At 40.1% G+C, this 20986-nt stretch overlaps 1 protein-coding gene across 4 annotated transcripts in view; it reads right to left on the bottom strand.

The window, feature by feature from the left end:
* Positions 1–20986, bottom strand: part of LOC125111252 (complement receptor type 2-like) — a 104669-nt gene that overhangs the window by 59734 nt on the left and 23949 nt on the right. For 3 of the 4 annotated variants that reach the window (XM_047753144.1, XM_047753145.1, XM_047753146.1), the window contains 7 exons: positions 20411–20803; positions 18523–18708; positions 17214–17402; positions 16215–16238; positions 14920–14995; positions 9190–9295; positions 5696–6431 (listed from right to left, as the gene is read on the bottom strand). In XM_047753144.1, coding sequence (XP_047609100.1) covers positions 9205–9295; positions 14920–14995; positions 16215–16238; positions 17214–17402; positions 18523–18708; positions 20411–20803 — 959 coding nt within the window. In that variant the 3' untranslated portion in view covers positions 5696–6431; positions 9190–9204. Of the gene's footprint in view, positions 1–5695; positions 6432–9189; positions 9296–12750; positions 12766–14919; positions 14996–16214; positions 16239–17213; positions 17403–18522; positions 18709–20410; positions 20804–20986 lie in introns of those variants that run through there. The other variant, XM_047753147.1, reaches the window with a different exon arrangement.

The following is a 20986-nucleotide window of genomic DNA, read 5'->3' as shown; positions in this document are numbered from 1 at the left end:
AAGCTAGGAATTCCGTGCAGCCTCTGTTCAGCATCTGTACCCTCCTCTGCTGTCGGCACAACCTAAGCCACAGCAGAGGGGAATTCGATCAGTGCCAACAAGGGTCCCAGGACACGGAAGGGATCCCTGAGCCGACCTGCTTTCTCGCGCGTTTAGCCCACGGAGAGCAACACCTCAAGACACCAGCACCAGCGCTGCTGTGCCCGCTGAGCCCTGGCTGCTTCGTCCGTGGAGCCCACTCCCACGCCCGCCCCGACTCTCACCCCAGGCTGCTGGCAGCGCGAGTAGCACCAGAATCCCCAGGAGGGCTCCGTGGCAGCAGGACACAGGGAGCGCCGGCGGCCTCCGAAACTCCGGGTTCCTCAAAGAAGAGCATCCCATCCTCTCTAAGCGCTTCGAGTAACCAAATGCGACCTCAGGGAAAACAGAAGTCAGGGCAAAGCGCAGCAGTGGAGAGAAGGACCCCACCTCCGGCTCCGTGCCCAGATGTGGGCAGCGGGGCGGTGGTTCCGGGACCAAAAAAAAAAAAAAAACTTTTGACCACAACTTCCCCTTGGTGGGAGGTCTCGTTTACTCTCAATTTGCATTGTTTTTAACAGGTTTTCGCCCCCCTGGAGACCACCTTAGAGATCCAGGTACGGGGCGGGGACGGGACTTCTGGCAATGCTTAGAGCTCCTTGATGTGTTCCCAGTGTGAAGATGGGCAGTTCCAGACATAGGCATGGATTCTCATGGCTTTGCTTCTATACACGGCTGCAGGACTTTTTCTTTTCTTCAGAATCCGTGTGGATAGGTCAGCTAATGAAATGGAGCTAATGACAGCTGCAGGCAAACAGCTAAAGTGTACAATCAATATGAAGAACCAATTTCTTTCTTTCTTTCTTTCTAGCCACACGTGCAGCATATGGAGGTTCCCAGGCTAGGGGTCAAATCTTAGCTGCAGCTGCTGGCCTACACCACAGCCACAGTAACGCTGGATCCCAGTGTGTCTGAAGCCTACACCACTGCTCATGGCAACTATGGATCCTTCACCCACTGAGCAAAGCCAGGGATTGAACCTGCGTCCTCATGGATACTAGTCAGATTTGTTTCCACTGAGACACAGTGGGAACTCTCAATTTCTTTTTGTTGAATTGAGACACCAAGCCATTGATAGATTTTTTTTTTAAGAGAATGACTTAATCAGATTTGCATTTTTAAAAGTATAATTATGTCTGTAGTATAGAGACTGGATTGGAATAAGTAGTGTATAGAGAGACTAGCAAGGAAGCTTCTACCATCATCCTGGTGAGATTTGGTGGTGACTTCGACTGGGGATAAAGTAGACAATTAAGAGAGATGTTAGGAATGGAATGAAAAAAAAATTGCTCGAGTATTGAATTTTGGTTACTTCCTTTCTGAAAGGTAGTGGTGAGAAAAAGATGGGAATCAATAGGAGTTCTCTTGCGGTTCAGTGGGTTAAGGATTGGGCCTTGTCACTGCAGCAGCTTGGGCCACTACTGTGGCAAGTGTTCCATCCCTGGGCAGGGAACTTCCACAAGCTGGGTGCCACCAAATAAATAAATAAATTGGAATCAATAGTTAGCCCCAGGATTCAAAATGAATATTAGTGCTGTTGTTTGAAATAAGAAATATGAGGGGGGGCACGTTTGGAGAGGGGGTTAAGAATTCAAAGGCGAGAGAAATGGAGGTGTGTGGTAGGCAGAATAATGGCCCCCAAGATGTCCCTGTCCTAATCCACAGAACCTGTGACAGGTGCAAGGGGGATTTTTGCAGGTATAGTTAAATTAAGGATTTTGAGATGGTAAGATCATCCTTTATTATCTAGGTAGGCAACCTAAACACGGGGTTCTTAGAAGAGAAAGGCAGCAGACCAGAGTGGCAAAAGGCAATGTCTGATGCAGAGATTTGTAGTGATGCTGTCCTAAGCCAAGTAATGCCAGCTACCTACAGGAGCTGGAAGAGGCAAGAAACGGATTCTCCCCTGAAGCTTTCAGAAGGAGTCATTCCCCCCTTGGTCTAGTCCAACACTAAGTTTGGACTTCTGACTTCCAGGATTGTTTAAAAATATGTGCATGTTGTTTTAAGATTCGAAGGAAGTTGTTATAGAAGTAACAGGGAAATAATATGAAGGAGAGAAGGTAGCGTGGTGAAGGGAAAGTGTCCAAGGTTCTTCTGATTTTTAACCGAGAAACCTCTGTGGTCATGGGACAAACGGAGCTTAGTGAGGGCCAGGAGGTGTGGGAATGTTCTAGGGAAAGGCTGAGAATCTAGGTAGCTTGTCGATTATGAAGCTCGACTTCTAGAAAGTCCTGGCAAGAAGCCTTTAGAAAAGGAAATGAACAGAAGAAGGTGAAAAAAAATCTCAGGAATTGGTGGGTCTGTTAAGGGAGAACATACACAATAAACAATAGGAAGATCAGAATAGAAACATGTGAACCATATTCATCCAAATGTTTAAAGTTTTTTTGTCCTTCTTTTCAAGTCTCAGCTCTTACCCTTACTAGTTGAGAAAGGGCAGTGTGCCAAAGGCCAGATATTATTATTATTTTTTATTTTCCATCAGTGTCCATTAGGCTCTATTGCAAGAAATATCTATCACATTACTTGCCACACCTTCTTTTTAATACCCTAATACCACTCTACCAAGCAGAGCAGTGGAAGAAAAAGCCAGATCAGTGTAGGCTGTGGAAATGGGGGTAGGCTTACATCACTTCTATCAGGATGTGTCACTCATCACCATTTCTTTATGCACTAATTTCCTGGCATCTTCTCTATTCCCTTGAAGACTTTAGTGCCTAGCTCATGAAAAATTTCTCTAGCATTACTCCTGTCATTTCCTTAGTGATTTGATAATCACAGTGATGGTATTTTCCAGATAATTGGCCTTTAGTTTGACCTCTTCTCTGTCAATGATCTTGTTCTTCACGCTCCTCTGCCCCTTATGCCCATGGCCATACCTTAAACCCTAGCATCATCAGTAACTGCAATCCCTTCTTAATTTTGACCATCCCACTGTCCAGCTAGCAATCCTCTCCTTCTGGTTCAGCTCTAGTACTTTGAATCCCATAATCTTTGTAGCTCTCAGTACCTACAACCCATTGATCTTACCACTATCTTTCAGTCTCAACTCCTCTTAGTGTCCTCACCTTCATCCTTACCAGGTTGAATTCCACGATCCATCATTATAATCACTAGCTTGCATACAACATTGGCTTCCTTGCCCTTCTCTCGCTTTGTCATATTTATTAGACAAACAATCTTATCTCCTTGACCTCTCTTATCTCCTTGAGTTTTTTTCTCAGATGTGACCTTCTCAATGTAGTCTTCCTTGGCCAATATTTACAACTGCACATCCATTCCAAACTTCCTTTCCTCTTTCTCTGCTTCATGTAATTTTTAAATTTTTACTTATTTTTTCTTTTTATTTCCATTTGACAGTCTGCTTATTCTCTCTTCACTAGAACAAAGGCTAAGTGAGGACATGTCTATTTATCACTGCTACATCCCACAACTTGAAATAGTTATTAGCACACAAGAATGATTTCCATAATTATTTGTTCAGTGAATGAATGTGAATGAAATGAACAGATCAGCTGTGGTCAACCAATTTTTCAGAATATTTGGCATTAAATAGAAAGGAGATAATTTAAGAGAGAAGGCATGGATGTTTAGGGGTGGATTTATTTATTTTTCCCAGATGGAGGGTATGGTGGATATTTCTTGTTTCAACTGGGCCCTTTCTTCTAGAATTGGACCCCTAATTTTTCCCCTGGAAAATTCCCTCTTTCCCACACTTCCATGTGGTTTGGGTGGGGTATGATTTCTCAAATACAACACTATTGATGCATTGAACCAGACAATGCTTTGTTTTGGGGGATTGACCTGTGTGCACTGTAAAATGTTTAGAAGCATTTCTGGCCTCTACCCACTAGATGCCAGTAGTACTCCTCTCCTCCAGCTGTGACAACCACAAATGTCTGCAGACATTGTCAGATGCCCTCTGGGTGTCAGGGAAGATGTGACTGCCCCACTTGAGAACAACTGAGGTAGATCAATCCTGTCCCCAGCTCCAAACCTGGGCAAGCAGCTTAGGCCTTGTCATCTGCTTATTTCACAGCCTTGACCCTAATAAGCAGATTCAGTTGAGGACATGTGGCCCTATTTGGACAAATCAGAAGGAAGGAAGGGACTTTTGAAGGAGAATCTCTTTGTGCTGGAATGCTAAGTTGATGAGATATGTGCTTGACATTGTCAGCAAATATTTTGCCAGTTTTTAGGGACTGTCTATCAGAGAATGAGGACAGCAAGAAAACAAAACAAAAAACAAACAAAAAGAGGAAATAGAACAGATTCCTGAGGATATGAGCTGAATATTTAATTCTTGTTTTGAATGAAGCTAGCTGCACCCTTGGCCTTTTCTGATATATGATATAATAAAAACCTTTCTTGGTCTAAGCCAGTATATGATGGATTTCTGTCACTTGCAGCTGAATGGGTACTGGCTTGAACATGTTTGTTGGTGGAAAGAAGAAGCCAGTGATGAGAGAGAGTGTAACTAAAGGAGCAACGTCCTGGAAGGAACAGAAAGGGATGAGAAGAGACCTAGAGTCTGTGCAAAGTGGTAGGTGGCAATGAGGATAAGGATGGGCTTGGAGGTGAAAGGAAAGGAAGTGGAGTTACTGGTGATATTTTCATCATCTGCTAAGATAAGGAAGGAGAATAGAGATGATGGTATAATAGAACAAATGGCTGGAGGTGCATGAACAGAGAAGTTGGAACAATGAAAATGGTACTGACTGTAAATGAATAAAAGATATCAAACAGTATTCCAGCTTCTGGTTATATATCCAAAAGAATTGAAAGGAAAGTCTTGAAGAGATATTTGTTAATCCAGGATCATAGCAGCATTATTCTCCATAGCCACAAGGTGAAAATAGCTCAAAAGTCCATAAACAGATAAGCAAAATATTGTACATGCAATGAAATATCCACTCTGGAAAAAATAATTCCGACACATGCTACAACCTCGAGGACATTGGACTAAGCAAAATAAATCAGTCAGAAAAACAGATACTATGTGGTTCCACTTATATGAGGTATCTAAAGTAGCCAAATTCATAGAAATGGAAAGTAAAATGATGGTTGGCAGGGACTGAAGGAAGAGGAAGAGGGAGATATGGAGTTACTGTTTAATGGATATAGAATTCCTTTTGTAAGATGAAAAAGTTCTGGAGGTCTGTTGCATAATGATGTGAACATTCTTAGCACTTCTGAACTGTACACTTAAAAATGGTTAAGGTTGTAAATTTCATATTACATGTTTTTTTACCACAATTTTAAAAAAGATATCAAATATCATACATGTTTAGGAGAATATGGTGGGGGGGGGTAGATTTGTCATAGCCAGTGAGCAATATTTTACTTTCTTAATAATTTAAATGCTGGAGCAGAGAAAATGGGCAGCTGGATCCAGGGTGTAGTCAGGGAGATGAAGGTGCTGGGGAAAAGCATAGGCTGAATAAATATTTTAAAAATCTTGAGGACAGATTTGAGTTTGTAGGCTGAGAGTTTGGCTAACATGAAAAAGTGGTGGGGTCCAGAATGCATAAATGTTAATTAAATCAGGAACTCTAAAAACCATAAGACTATGTCTGTTAATCAAGAGTTCATTGACTGTAGAAAAAAAATCGTATAAGGCAAATGTTTTTCTTTCTTTCTTTATTTAAATGACTAATATACACATTACTAAAATAACGTTTTACAAGCAATTACAGCTTCTGCCAAAACTTCCAAAGAAGCATTCAAAGCTTGGATTATACACCAAAACTGCAGAATTAAAAGTTGACTGTCATTTTTTTTCAAATGTGCAAATTGGAATTACTATGTGATTATGGAAAGGCAAAGTATACATTATGAGAAAAAACTCAAGTGGAAATAAAAGTGAAATATTTAAGCATATCAGAGAAATATGCTACTATTAATATCAGACTTCTCAACAAATGTATACCATCATAACCACAGAATATGCTTCATACTTTGCTTAAGTAATTAGGACCACACTATAACCAAAAGTATATGCTAACAGTAAGTATGCTGATTATAAAAAGAGGGGCAGTCTGGATAAGAGGACAGCTCTTTTTGGTGCCTTCCCCCAAAAGTGACACTGTTCAGAGCTATGTAGTTGTTTATAGCCATAGCCTGGCTCCAGGTTCGTCACGCGTGAGGCTTCAAAATGTCCCTGAAAAGCATTTCACAATAAAGCTGGGCTCCCATCTATATCGTCAAGCAAACTTTCTTTGTTCTGCTTGAGAATAAGTGCATATAGGAGTTAAAGCTTATGAAATAGTCTCACTGATGTTGAGACTTGCTGATATCAGCATGGTTTCTTTCCAACCAGTGTTGAGTTGGCTTCCAAGCAATGAGGCACACTGAAATAGATTAATTTCTATTTAGGAGGCAGCATGAAAGACAGTGATGCAACTCAAAGTTTAAATATTAGTATGAACATTCGCCGTATATATACTAATTATAAGTGCTATAAACAATAGAGCTTCAAGCCTGTTAAAAGATATCATTCAATTAAGTGGAACTTCTTCAGATAATATGATGGAAAGCCAATAATTATTAAATTTTATATTGATAAATATCAATAAAAATAAAGGAGGGAGAAGTCAAAGCAATGGCCTCGTTCTCACTCGTTCAGATATTCATTCAACAAATATTCATGTAATAGCTTTACTGTGGATCCTCACAGCTTTGGATGTAGAGATGACTCTGGCACAGTCTCTCCTGTTCTCCTTTTCCCTTCTACAGCTCGTCAGCAACAAGGAATCTTTGCTTCCCCAACTGCCACAGAAGTTTATCTGTATCTTGTTCATGACACTTATTCTTACACTATGATATGTATAAGTCTTATTTTTCTTACCAAAATAAGTTCCAAGAGGTGGTATCCTTATTTTAGGTTTTACAGGTTATGTAGGAGAAAGCAGTTTGAAGTCAGATTTGAGCTTGCATTCTCCTTTGCCAATTACTGACCCTGAGTACTTGGCCAAGGCTACCTTTTCGCCTTGGATTTCTCATCTAGGATAATGTACACTCACCTAGGTATTGTCTTGGGATAATACTCACCTTTCAAAATTGTAGTGAGGGCTAAATGAGATAAAGCCTGAAAGACCCTCAGCCTGAGGGTAAACCTTGAAATGCTCAACACCATTTTTTCCTGCGAATCTCAGGGGGACTATTCATGTTGCATGTCACGTGTTCTATACGCCCTATCATTCAGTCTTCAGCTCCTTTGGTGACTATGTAATACCTTTTCCTTAAATCTCTAACATCTCCTTTCTCTTTAAAAAAAATTTTTTTTTTGGCTGCCCACAACATGCAGAAGTTCCCAGGCCAGGGATGGAACCTGTGCCACAGCAGTGACAATGTTGAATCCTTAGTGCACAAAGCCACCAGGGAACCCCTAACATCTTCTTTCCCAATCTTCCTCTCCACTGATCATTTTATTTTTTATTCACTGAGAAAACAGAAGCATCAGAAGAGAACTTCCGCATATGCATTCACCATCGCATCTCCCTAGCGGCCTTCATCTGTACCAATATGTTTTACTTTCCCTCCTGTTACTAACACCCCACTCCTATGTAAGGTCCACTCCCCTGCTGAGCACTAGATTCCATTCCTTCTAGCTTACCCAGACGTTGCTACAGCAATTCCTCCTTTTCTTTCCTGCCGTCACCCGCCCCTTTCTACTAGATCATTCTCATCAGCTTATAGGAATAGCAGCCCAGCTTCTAGTTCTCTGTTCTTAAAATACAGTTCCCTTGACTTGATTTCTTGTCCTTGCCATCACTCTACTCCTCTGCTCCTCTTTATAGAAAAGCTCCTTGAAAGAGTTGTCTGCAGTTGATATCTCCAATTTCTCTCCTTTCATTCTCTCTCAAGCTCACACCAAACAGCTCCGATTGGCCTTCTTCCTCTACACCAAAACTGGTTTTGTCAAGTTCACTAGCAAATCTTGTGCTGCTCAACACAACAGGGATTTTCACAACTGATCTTTCTCACTCTATCAGCAGCATTTGACAGTCAATCACTCCCTCTTCTTTAAAGTTCTCTCTTCCCTAAAGTCCTAGAGCCCTGCACACTGGGTTCTCTCCTGTTTCAGAGCTGCTTATATATTTGTTGGTTTCTTATATTCAGAGCCTTATATATTTGCTGGTTTCTTCCCACGCCACAACTCCTAATGTTGGAGGATCCAGGCGCAGCCCTTGGGCATTTCCTCTTCCCTAGCCTCAGTCACCCCTTGGCTGATCTTACTCGGTTTCGCTATTCTATACATCCATGTACTGACAAGGCCCACATTTGTATCTCAAGCCCAGACCCCTATTCCCTGAAATGCCAACTTGTACCTCCCACTAATTTTTTGACACTTGTACTTGGATGTCTATTTGCTATCTCACTCTTAACATCTCCAAAATGGACCTCCTCGTTTTTCTTCCTGATCCTGTTTTTCCCATTCTCAGTGTCTTGTTTAATGGCAATTCTATCCTTCCAATTGCTCAGGCCAAAAAACTCCGGCATCTTCATCGACTCTTCCCTTTCTCTCATATCCTGATACAAGCTGTCTTTCAAACCCTACTGTCATTACCCAAAAAAATGCATCCAGAATCTGACCTCTTCTCACCAGCCTGGTGAGAGCCACTCACAACTTCCTGCCTGGATTTTTGCAATAGAGCCCACGCTGATTCCCCATTTTCCACCCTTAACTTTCTACACCCTCTTCCTAATCCAGCGGTTAAAGGGATCATTTTCTTCTCTGCTTAAAACCCTCCAATTGTTCCCACCTCAGAAAAAATACCAAGCTTATTACAATGACCTGGCATAGTCTATAGGATCGACCCTCCTCACCCTCCTTCCTGTACCTCTCTTCATAATACTTATCATCTCCTGATGTATTTTATTCTTAATTATTTTGCTATTTATTTAAATATTTGTTGAATGGATGAATACATTAAAAACAACAGGGACATGAGTTGGCAGTGTGAAATAAAGAAGTTAACAATTTCTGTGCATGATTGCTAAAGACTTGTGCAAGGGAGCCTTATATATTTAGTACTATGCTTATTGATAAACAAACTGAAGAACATATTGACACAGAACAAGAATATTTCAAATTTCATTAGATACCAGTTGGTCTTCTGATTAATTTTCTGGGTTGTATGGATCAACAGAATATACTTCTAATGTTTCTAAGTTGAGATCTTCTTTACGGCTTGTATTTGTATAGTAATTACTAAATGGAAGAAAACAGAAAAAAAAAATCTTTACTCATTGGCCACACTTGTTTCCTTTCTATAATTCCCAACACATAGTAAGTACTTTTTATGGATAATTTCATTTTATTGTCTTAAATAGCCTATGAGGTAATCACCATAACCCCCTCTTTTTTGGAAAGACCCACAAAAATAACTTGCTAGGCTGCTAAGTGTCCAAGTCAGAAGATGACATCATGCAGCTTTATCCAGGATTCTTAATGACTGATAACTACACCTCCCAGATTAAAAAAAAAAAAGTCATAAAGAAGCTTTCATTTTGGAATATGATAAAAAATTTACCCTTTGGGGACCAATCATCTAATGTGATTTAAAAGAAAATTTTTGTATTTGATGTTTAATTTAAAATCCTTACATAGCCATCCAGCACTAAAAGCTTTAAATGATTCTTAAGACATTTTTACTTTTATTCTTTGCAAGCACTTATTCTTTACTGTGCTTCTAAAACACTTTGCCATATTTAGCAAAGGACAACAAAATGTGATTGTACTATCTGTAGAACTCTAAAACAAAGTACCACAAAATAACTTGGGAAGAAAGATTACTGTTAAGAATATTTACAGCAGAGTTCCCGTTGTGGCGCAGTGGTTAACAAATCCGACTAGGAACCATGAGGTTGTGGGTTCGATCCCTGGCCTTGCTCAGTGGGTTAAGGATCCGGCGTTGCCGTGAGCTGTGGTGTAGGTTGGAGACACAGCTCAGATCCTGAGTTGCTGTGGCTCTAGCGTAGGCCAGTGGCTACAGTTCTGAATAGACCCCTAGCCTAGGAACCTCCATATGCTGTAGGAAGCGGCCCTATAAAAGGCAAAAAGACAAAAATAAAAAGAATATTTACAGCTTGTCACTATCACATTTAGGAGGTCAGCTTATCGTATTGATGGGGCAGATACGTTAAGATCATTACAAAATGGTATTTTTTAGGTCCATGTGAGATTTAGGTTTTGTGAGCTCTTTTCACTTGTTTTTTTGTTTGTTTGTTTTTTGGTTTTTAGGGCTGCACCCACAGCATATGGAGGTTCCCAGGCTAGGGGTCCAATCAGAGCTACAGCTGCTGGCCTACACCATAACCACAGCCACAACCATGCCAGATCTGAGCTATATCTGTGACCTATACCACAGCTCATGGCGATACCGGATCCTTAATCCACTGAGCAAGGCCAGAGGATCAAACCCACATCCTCATGGATACTAGTCAGATTTGTTTCTGCTGTGCCAGGACGAGAACGCCCGAGATTGAGGTTTTATTAAGTTATCTTAGATGACAAGAAAGGAGTAACATAGTCTCTTCTTCACATGTTTAGATGACTTTTAAAAATATTTGATTTTGTTACTAGACATCCCTCTTTAAATGATTCATTACTCATCTCATTTACAAAACATATTTAAGGCAGCTCAAATGTTTGTATCAACTATCGGAAACTAAATTGAAGTCAGTTAGAAAAATGGAAATAAAACAAATGAGTGATGCTTAGGAATTTAGTTTAACAAATATGTTTGGTTAATATCAACTGAGGCACTTAACATGTAGTATTTGGCATAATCATGTTTAATTGACTTAACAATCAGTTTGAAGCATTATGAATTATTGGAGCTTGTAGGCATTCCCAAAGTTTGCATATTTTCCTACACATGCAATGCTCTAATAGCAAACCTAGTAGCAGGAAGGAAGGAGACAGAGACCACATTTTCTATTTATTTAAATTTCTAACTACTCTTGGCTAAAATTATCTTCTAACTTCCTGTGAGGAAAGTCATGCAAATGACATCCCTGCTTTTGTTTTCTTGAGACCTTTTTCTCTCTTAAATTCTGTGAACTATTTTCTCCTTACTTTCCTCTTACCTCTGGCTGTTCCTTCCCCTCCTGCCTCTTAAGCATTACTGTCTTTCTGAGATCTGTTGTCATCCCTATTTTAATCTTTCATGGGTTTTTTGGGGGGGGAATTGTGACTTAAATGTCACCTACCTGAGTGGCCTATCTTTTGAGTCCTACATCATGAGTGCCTCAAAGTCAAAGAGGTCAGAACTGAACTCTTCATCTTTCCCCACAAGCCTGTCCCTCTCCTCTTTTGCTGAACCACTGGGTCCACCCAGTGACATCTGGTAGACTCATTATTTGTTTCTCCTTCTCCCCACATTCAGCAGTTCACCAAATCCTGATGTATCTTCTTTACAATGAAGATGCTTCCTACACCTCTTCCATACTCTTGATCCCCACCAAGGCTGCTGTGGTTGAGAGTCCAATACGGCCCCTTCTTTTGAAAATGCAAAAGTGAACATATTGTTTCCTTGTTTAAGATCCTACAGGATAAATCCCAGCTCCTTGTCATGGCATACAAGTCTTTTGATGACCTAGCTGTTAGCCTTCTTTCTAGATTTTCCCAATGATTGTTAAATGAAACATTATTTCCATGGGATATTAAAAGCATTAGATAAGAAAAAGACTTCTGCAGTCCAAACTAGTTTGGGAGACTAGTTTTTTTTTAAAAAAAACTAAACAGATTTTTGGAGTTTCTGTCATGGCTCAGCAGAAGCAAATCTGCCTAGTATCCACGAGGATACAGGTTCAATACCTGGCCTTGTTCAGTGGGTTAAGGATCTGGTGTTGCCATGAGCTGTGGTGTAGGTCACAGATTGACTCTGATCTGGCATTGCTGTGGCAGTGGTGTAGGCCAGTAGCTACAGCTCTGATGTGACCCCTAGCCTGGGAATCTCCATATGCTGTAGGTGTGGCCCTAAAAAGACAAAAAATAAATAAATAAAAATTTAAAAATACATAAAAATTAAACAGGCTTCTTTATTGCAGGACTTTAAATATTCTCATGGTCATTGTGAATCTCCATGAGTAAAATGTATGAACTATTTCTCAATCTTATTTGGTCTGTTTCTCCTGAAATCATTCACAAAGCCAGGGTTTTGTGGCACATACTCTTGATAAATACTAAAGCCTAAAGTGCATTTCAATTTAGACTTTGCAAGATCTACTGTGCTCACACCCTCCCAGGATTACAATAAACTATTCAGGTTCAAAGATGCCATCATTATATAGTTTCAATGTAACCTCTTCATGCTTGATGCCTGCACTAGTCATTAGAGAACCATGAACAGTATAATCAGATGACACTGGTGGCATACTAAGTGACAGATCCAGGTAAGTTGGCATGTTTTCTGGAGTTTGTGGGTGACATGCCTGGGGTGATCTGGCTTGTTATCCTCCCCAGAAGTTACCTGAGACCTGGTAAGACTTCACCTGATTAGTCTTCACTATTGTGTACAGAGACTCAAGAACCTGTTCACTCTGAATATAAGATACCTGATGGAATCAGTTGCTAAATATGTATCCTTTTCACGTTTCAGAATATTCTATAATTTCCACAAGATTTTTGTGTCAAAGGGGTCTTTCATACCATTCCTCCACCGAGACCTATGCCACCTTCGCCTTCAATCCCCATCACACTTACTATTTTTCCACCAAGTCAAATATTTATGTAGTTCTCATAACATGCGGTGGGATGACAAGCCTCTGAGTCTTTACTCAAATGGCTCCTTCTACCTGGAATACCTTTCTCCCCTTGTCTATACCCTTTTAAGGCTCACCTAAAACATCTCCTCCTCTATGGAAACTTTTCTGGTCAAAATTCCCAAGTACTGATATCCTCACCAGATATCACATAACCCAGTCTGGCAACATTACTTAATGGATAAAATGTTTTTAAAGATTGATACATAAAAAATAAAAATATCCGAGTTCCTGTTGTGGCACAGCAGAAATAAATCCGACTAGTAACCATGAGGTTGCAGGTTCGATCCCTGGCCTTGCTCAGTGGGTTAAGGATCTGGTGTTGCCATGAGCTGTGGTGTAGGTTGCAGATGTGGCTCAAATCTGGCATTGCTGTGACTGTGGAATAGGCCGGCAGCTATAGCTCTGATTAGACCCCTAGCCTGGGAACCTCCATATGCTGTGGGTGCGGCACTAAAAAGACAAAAAAAAAAAAAATTACTTGAACAAATAGAAAGGGCTGGCATGTTCCTGAAGGTGAAATCATTACAGAAAATGTGCCAAGTCTCCAAGACTAATCTATAGACTTAAATGCAATCACAACATATCTGTTTTTAGAAAATGACAAATCTAAAACTCACCTATAAGAACAAACAGAAGAGAGGAAAATTGTGAAAAATTATAGTGAGGGGATTCTTGCCTTATCAGATATTATCATAGTAGAAGTCTATACTATTTAAATGCAAAGTAGTTTATGAGGGAAGAAGAGATAGATACATTTAAAAAATGAGTCCAGAAATACAGTATATCCAGATATATTAATTATTTGATACGTGGTCCTCATGGCTCCTAGTTGGATTCGTTTCTGCTGTGCCACAACAGGAACTCCTTGATACATGATCAAATTAGAACTCACTTTCTGGAAAGTCTTTTGGAAATATTTATTAAGCATCCAAATGTTCATACACTTACCCCTGGCAATTCTGGAAATAAAGGGCTAAGGAAATAAGTAGATGTGGAAAAGTTTTATTCAAAGGTGTTTCTCATATCTTCACTATCAACATAATTGTGGAGGGAGTTCCCATCATGGCACAGCTGATATGAATCCTCTAGGAGCCGTGAGGTTGTGGGTTTGATCCTTGGCCTCGCTCAGTGGGTTAAGGATCCGGTGTAGGTCGCAGTCATGGCTCAGATCTGGCATGGTTGTGGCTGTGGCTGTGGTGTAGGCCAGCAGCTGTAGCTCTGATTGGACCCCTAGGCTGGGAACCTCCATATGTCCTGGGTGTGGCCCTAAAATGCAAATAATAATAATAATAATAATAATTGTGGAAGCAACCTAAAATTTACCATAGAGAAATACACATAATAGAACAATATACCATTAAGTAATTAAAAAGAAAACATGACTGACAGACCCAAAAAAAATCTGTACATGAAGCTACATGAAAAAAAAAAATAAGGCAGGAGACTACATAATGCCAAAATTTCAGTTTTAAAGGGAAAAAGAAAAAGGATATAAGAAAATGATTAGATAGGAATATGCCAAATATATGCAGTTTTTATGCCTGGAAATCTATTTTCTGGATTTTTAAATTATGTATCATCTGAATAAACATCATTCAAGTAAAATAAGTGTATGTTATCTAAGTTCTTGCAGAACAGGCCTTCTATTTAGCAGAAGATACTTTATCCCAGTTATCACATGGCCATACTTATTTCACATAACTTTTGTGTTTAGGTTTTTGTCTTTTTTGGTTTTTTGTTTTGTTTTGTTTTTTTGACTTCCTAGGGCCACTCCTGCAGCATATGGAGGTTCCCAGGCTAGGGGTCTAATCAGAGCTGTAGCAACCAGCCTACGCCAGAGCCACAGCAACTTGGGATCCAAGCCATGTCTGCAACCTACACCCCAGCTCATGGCAACACGGGATCCTTAACTCACGGAGCAAGGCCAGGGATAGAACCCACAACCTCATAGTTCTTAGTCAGATTCGTTAACCACTGACCCACGACGGGAACTCCTTTGTGTTTAGTTTTAAGCAAGAAGTTAAAACCTTTTGTGCATTTTGGTCAAGCAAGCATTGAACTTACCGTTCTCTTTGTTTTAGTATCATGCATATGGTGACAATACCCAAGCAGCAAAGAATTACTACACCTGCAGAAAAACCTAGAAAACAAGAGAGAGTATCAAATGCTAGAAAAATGTGACTTAACATTGCTTTGAGTGATTGTGGGGCCTATTCCTAGCAGTGGGGTTGTGTGACTTTTCTGATTATCCTTCCCCAGCTGTATAAATACCAAATTCCTAAATAATCATCCTTAAGCTTCAAGTTTTGGATTCAACCCAATCAACACTTAATATAAAGTACCAAGTATTTGACCACAGGGTTCCATCAAATTTCTGTTGAGCTTTTCTGTTCTTTTCAGTTTTATTAGCAATCTTCCTCTCACTGTGGTGAAATCAGGAGCACAGGACACCAAGATACCATGGCCTTGCATAAACACATTTAACCCTCCATTGTGAATATATTTTGCTACTGCAGAATAAGCCAGTCTGTTTTGATAGTGTCAAATCATGCAAAAGAACAAGAGTTCATGTAAACTAACTTTCTTTTTTTTTTTTTTTTTTTTTTTTTGCCTTCCTAGGGCTGCTTCCCGCAGGGTTCCCAGGCTAGGGGTCTAATCAGAGCTGTAGCCACCGGCCTACACCACAGCCACAGCAACGTGGGATCCGAGCTGCTTCTGCAACCCACACCACAGCTCATGGCAACGCCAGATCCTTAACCCACTGAGCAAGGCCAGGGATCGAACCCGCAACCTCATGATTCCAAGTCGGATTCGTTAGTCACTGAGCCATGACGGGAACTCACTAACTTTCCATTTAATAACTGAGAATAGCTGTTTAAATCATTTATTCTGTTTTATCTAAAAGTGGCAATTTGTAATGTGAAGTACACGTGAAAAGATTCTTAATGTTTTAAGAAAACATTTAAAAAAGATAATTTCTTATGAGTTAAGGTGAAAAAAATTAACAGGCAAGATAGAGGCCTCAGATTTTACACACATTTTTATAAAACACTGTTAGAGGGAATTCCCATTGTGGGGCAGCAGAAATGAATCTGACTAGTATCCATGAGGATGCAGGTTCGATCCCTGGCCTCCCTCAGTGGGCTGGGGATCTGGAGTGGCTGTGAGCTGTGGTGTATGTGGCAGATGCAGCTTGGATCCTGCATTGCTGTGGCTGTGGTGTAGGCCTGCATCTGTAGCTCCTATTTGACCCCTAGCCTGGGAACCTCCATATGCCATGGGTATGGCCCTAAAAAGCAAAAAACAAACAAACAAACAAAAACATTAGAAGTTTTCTTCAAGTATTTAAGAGAACTTACCACAGATAAGAGGAACACGTGAACCTAAGGAGAATACAAAATCATGGAAATATTAGTCTGGTTGAAAAGCTCCAGGTAGCTTATAAGTCCTATGGCAATGTCCCAGGAATTAATACTCAGCTCCCTCCTCAGTAAGTCTACTTAAAAGGATGTATTGGAACCCTGGATTATACCCATTCTTCCTTCATTTTTTATACAATAACTTCATTGAACTTTTAAGAAATTTTCACTTTTAGTAAGTTGGGGTGTTCATTAATAATAAAAAACCCCCAATAAACTCAACTTTATAATCAGGGATTTCTCAGGTCAGAATGCAAATATTAACTCTTACAACAGGTTGGTTAACATATTTTTGGAGGCCCCTGTCACATCGGTAGGCACTTCAAAATCAAAATTCAGCAATAATAGAAGTCTCAGCAGTAACTCCTTTCAAAAACACAGTTGATCCTCTGTATCTGTGGATTCAACCAGCCACAGATTAAAAAAAAAAAATTGAAAAAGCCAAAAATTCCAAAAAGTTCCAAAATGCAAAGCTTGAGTATGCTGTGAGCCTGGCAACTCTTTACATGCCATGTATATTGCATTAGGTATTATAAGTAATCTAGAAATGATTTAAAGTGCATGAGAGGATATGCATAGGTGACAGGCAAATACTATGCCATTTTACAAGGGACTTGATCATCTGCAGATTTTGATATTCGAGGGGGTCCTAGAACGAATGCACCTACTAATTCCAAGGGGCAAGGGTGTAAGGTTATTAGTTTTGCACCTTTTAAAGTAGTGCTCCTCTCTCTAATTTCTTTCTTTACTTCCTCCCTCCTCAGAAAGTCTCAGCTTTTCTAGAATAGACCACTGACTTCAAATTTGTCTGTTACTGTAGCACTATTGATAGGCCTATGTCAATTTACAACTGTGGAGCCCCCTGCGTCAAGGGACACCCCTCACTCTCTTCTCTCCAGTGAAACAAATAGGAGCTGCAGGGAAGCCCTCTGTACGTACTTGGTGATTTGCAAACAGCCAGGGGAGGGTTCCATCGGTGATCTTCCTGACACTGGCTCTGGGGACTGCCTTCCAGGGTGTACCCTTCTTCACACTCTAAAGTGACAACAGCTCCATACTGATACATTTTCCTAGGTTCCAGCCCATTCTGGATTCCATTTACGTGCTCTGGGAAGCTACAGTTCACCTCTGAAATGAAAGGAATGAAAGTGAAACTAGGTCCTATTCTGGCCTTTTACCAAGAATACAGATGCTGCCCTAAATGGAAACATTTATGAAACCAATTTAGTTTACCCTCAGTGAGTAAAGCTTCACTGGAATAACACAGAATGATGTCCTAGGCACAGACTTTTAGTGTCAGCCATCTACCTCAATAATGTCCAGATAACCACAGCAGATTGCTTTCCTTCTCTGTCCTTTAGTTTCTAAACTAATGATTTTGAGCAGTTTTTGTGGCTTCTGAGAGAAATGGTGAGGGCTGAATGGGTAACATTAAGAATTCTGAATTATTGTTTTATCAACTTCTACTCTTATTCTTTAATTCTTCTTACATGTAAATGCTTTCTCATTTCTCCTTTCATCTTTTCAGTACAGGGACCAAGAGTGTGAGATAAAATTTGAACCTGATCTAGGACTTCCTAGCTCTGTGACTCTGGGTAAATTACAAATCCCTCCATTCTACTGGGACCTCATCTATTATGTAGGAATAATAATGGCACCAATAGCATATGGTTCTCATGAGGATTAAATGAGATAATCAAATGAGATCAAATGAGCAGGCAAAGTGCTGTGCACAATATCTGACATATGGTAAAAAAAAAAAAGTGCTCAATAAATATTTGATATTAACTCACTACTCATATTTATATGCATTATTTGTGATAACGACATGCTGAAACGTTTATAAAATATATACCTATAATCCTATCACTACTTAGAAGAAATATACTTAAAAGATAACTGTGCTTTTTATTAGTGTTTTGTCAATGCATACTTATCATAACTGTAACCAGAGTGCAAATTCAATCTGTGCTTTAGTAGTATAATGTACACAGACTTCACCTTTCCATATTTAAATAACTACACGTGATAGCTCAGAGTCCCAGTCATTTTACTTATTTTGCAGTATTTAGATCACTTCATCTGACCCTCTAGTTACATCCAATTAGATTAACCCAATTAAATGCATTTAATTAAATGGTGCACATAATGCATTTATTTGGCTATTTTAAATTGAAAGTATCTAACTGAATATATTTATTTGGAATAAATTTCATTTAGAAAATAAGCAAACAAATAGACAACACACCTTTACAATAAGGGGCAGGTTGATTCCAGTTTCCGTCATGTGTGCAAAGAAGGAGGGCCTCTCCCACCAGCAAGTAGCCTTGGTTGCAGCTGTACAGGACTGACATTCCCGGAGAAAATCGAAGTATGTCTCCACCAGTGTGATTCCCGTAGGGGATCTTAACCGGACGATGACATCCGAAGAAAGCTTAGAAACCAATATAAAAGGACTTTAAATTTAGCACAGAGGAGCACATAGCCAACACTACCTGTGGGTGACGAGATACAGAAAGAAGGCAGGCACCAAGCCAACAAAGTGGTATCCAGAAATATTTACTCCACCCAAACCAAGCAGTACCGGGCAATGATTTGCATGTCCTACCTACATCATACATATTCTGAAGACAAATGTCAAGTGTAAGATAATGAAACATCAATGGTTGCAGCCCACAATAGTAATCTGTCAGACAATGGTATTCTTTTCTTCCTCTTTAAACAAAGGCTATTAGTCAAGGGTCACACCCTCAAATATCTACAGGAGCCAGGAAGTGAATCCATCAGATATGGAAGCACCTGTCCTTCTAAAAATGGCAGTCAGTGCCCAGTTCAAGCTATGGATGCCTTGCAGGAAAGTAAAGGAGGCCCTTACTGTATAACAGGCTCACTGTTTGTCTTGGGTGGTGGAGATGGGTTTCACTTAAAATAAGATTACTGCTCTAGGAGTTCCTGTCGTGGCTCAGTGGTTAACGAATCCGACTAGGAACCATGAGGTTGCGGGTTCGATCCCTGCCCTTGCTCATTGGGTTAAGGATCTGGCGTTGCCATGAGCTATGGTGTAGGTTGCAGACGAGGCTTGGATCCCGCATTGCTGTGGCTGTGGTGTAGGCCGGTGGCTACAGCTCTGATTAGACCCCTAGCCTGGGAACCTCCATATGCCGCGGGAGTGGCCCTAGAAAAGGCAAAAAGACAATAAAATAAAATAAAATAAAATAAAATAAAATAAAATAAAATAAAATAAAATAAAATAAAATAAAATAAAATAAAATAAAATATTACCGCTCTAGACAAAGAAAACTGTTCTGAACTTAGTTCTTGGTCACCAATTGGGAGCCTCTGCTGTAGATTGCAGCCTCTCTTATGGGGGTAAAACTACCAATGACAACTAAAATTACAAGAAAAACAATTCAATGGATTTGAAAGCCAACTCCTTTCTCCAGAATACTGAAAGATCTCTTCTTGGCAGGTGTCACAAGCTTAAATATCAAACTATTATGCAATATTACTACCAAACATTTGCCCCACAAAAGTATGTGCATTCGCATTTTAAATTAATAAGGATAATAAATTTTGGAGACTCCATCTGTTCAGAAGCTAACTATTATCCTTTCATGTATTTTTGTTCAACACACTTAGGAAAGTAGAGGAATTCTCTGGTGGCTCAGTGGGTTAGGGATCCAGCATTGTCACTGCTGTGGTAGGGTTTGATCCCTGGCCTGGGAACCTCCATGTGCCATGAGTATTTTGTAAATTATAGCTTTTACTTGCTTTTCTTTTCTTTAGGGAGAACGGCAAGTGTAGAGGCAAACCTTTTTTGTTTTTTCTTTCTTTCTTCCCCCTCCCCCCCCCCTTTTTTTTTTTTCTGTTTTTTAGGGCTGAACCAGGCTAGGGGTAGAATCGGAGCTACAGTTGCCAGCCACAGACACAGCCACAGCAATGCCAGATCCGATGCATCTGTGACAACACCACAGCTCATGGCAATATCAAATCCTTACCCTACTGAGCAAGCCAGGGATCGAACCCACATCCTCATGGATTCTGGTCGGGTTTGTTAACCACTGAGCCACAAAGGGAACTCCCCTTTTTTCTTTATTCTATGCAACTTCCCATATTTTATTCTTTAAATATCTTACCCTTTTTGATACAAGTTGGTACATCTGGCACCCATTTGTTATTGGTCTGACACCTAATTGACTGACTGCCATTCATGATGAAGCCAGGTTCGCAGGCAATAACTACTATGTCATTGTGGGAAAATGAAGAATTAGTGTTATTTAGCTTGTATCCATGTGTGACTTCTGGGTTAGGACAGTGAGTCACAGGAGGAGACTTTATGCACCGTGGGAGAGGTCCACTCCAAGATCCATGTCCTTTAGAATCATTTGTGCACCATACAGTTTTCTCTCCAAGAAGATCGAATCCTTCATCACATTCATAAGAGACTTTGTTTCCATAGACAAAGTATTTTCCCACCACACCTCTGTGCCTCCCATTCTTAATCACTGGTAGAGGTTGACAGTGGATAACTGCAAAAGAGATGGGGAAATTGACCTTCAGCTAGTACACCAAGGTGGACAGACTTCATTCAGGTACAAATGAAACTGTCCAACCGCAAGTACTAGACATAGCTATAAAGTTATTTAAATGTGTTCACTGGATTATTCTTTTCTGAAGAAAGCTTTATTAAATTTTCTGACTATATAAGTAAT

The sequence above is a fragment of the Phacochoerus africanus genome, chromosome 11 (genome assembly GCF_016906955.1).
Source record: "Phacochoerus africanus isolate WHEZ1 chromosome 11, ROS_Pafr_v1, whole genome shotgun sequence".
Lineage (NCBI taxonomy): Eukaryota > Metazoa > Chordata > Mammalia > Artiodactyla > Suidae > Phacochoerus > Phacochoerus africanus.
The sequence above is the reverse complement of the archived record's forward strand: the minus strand, read 5'-3'. Positions and strand labels throughout refer to the sequence as shown.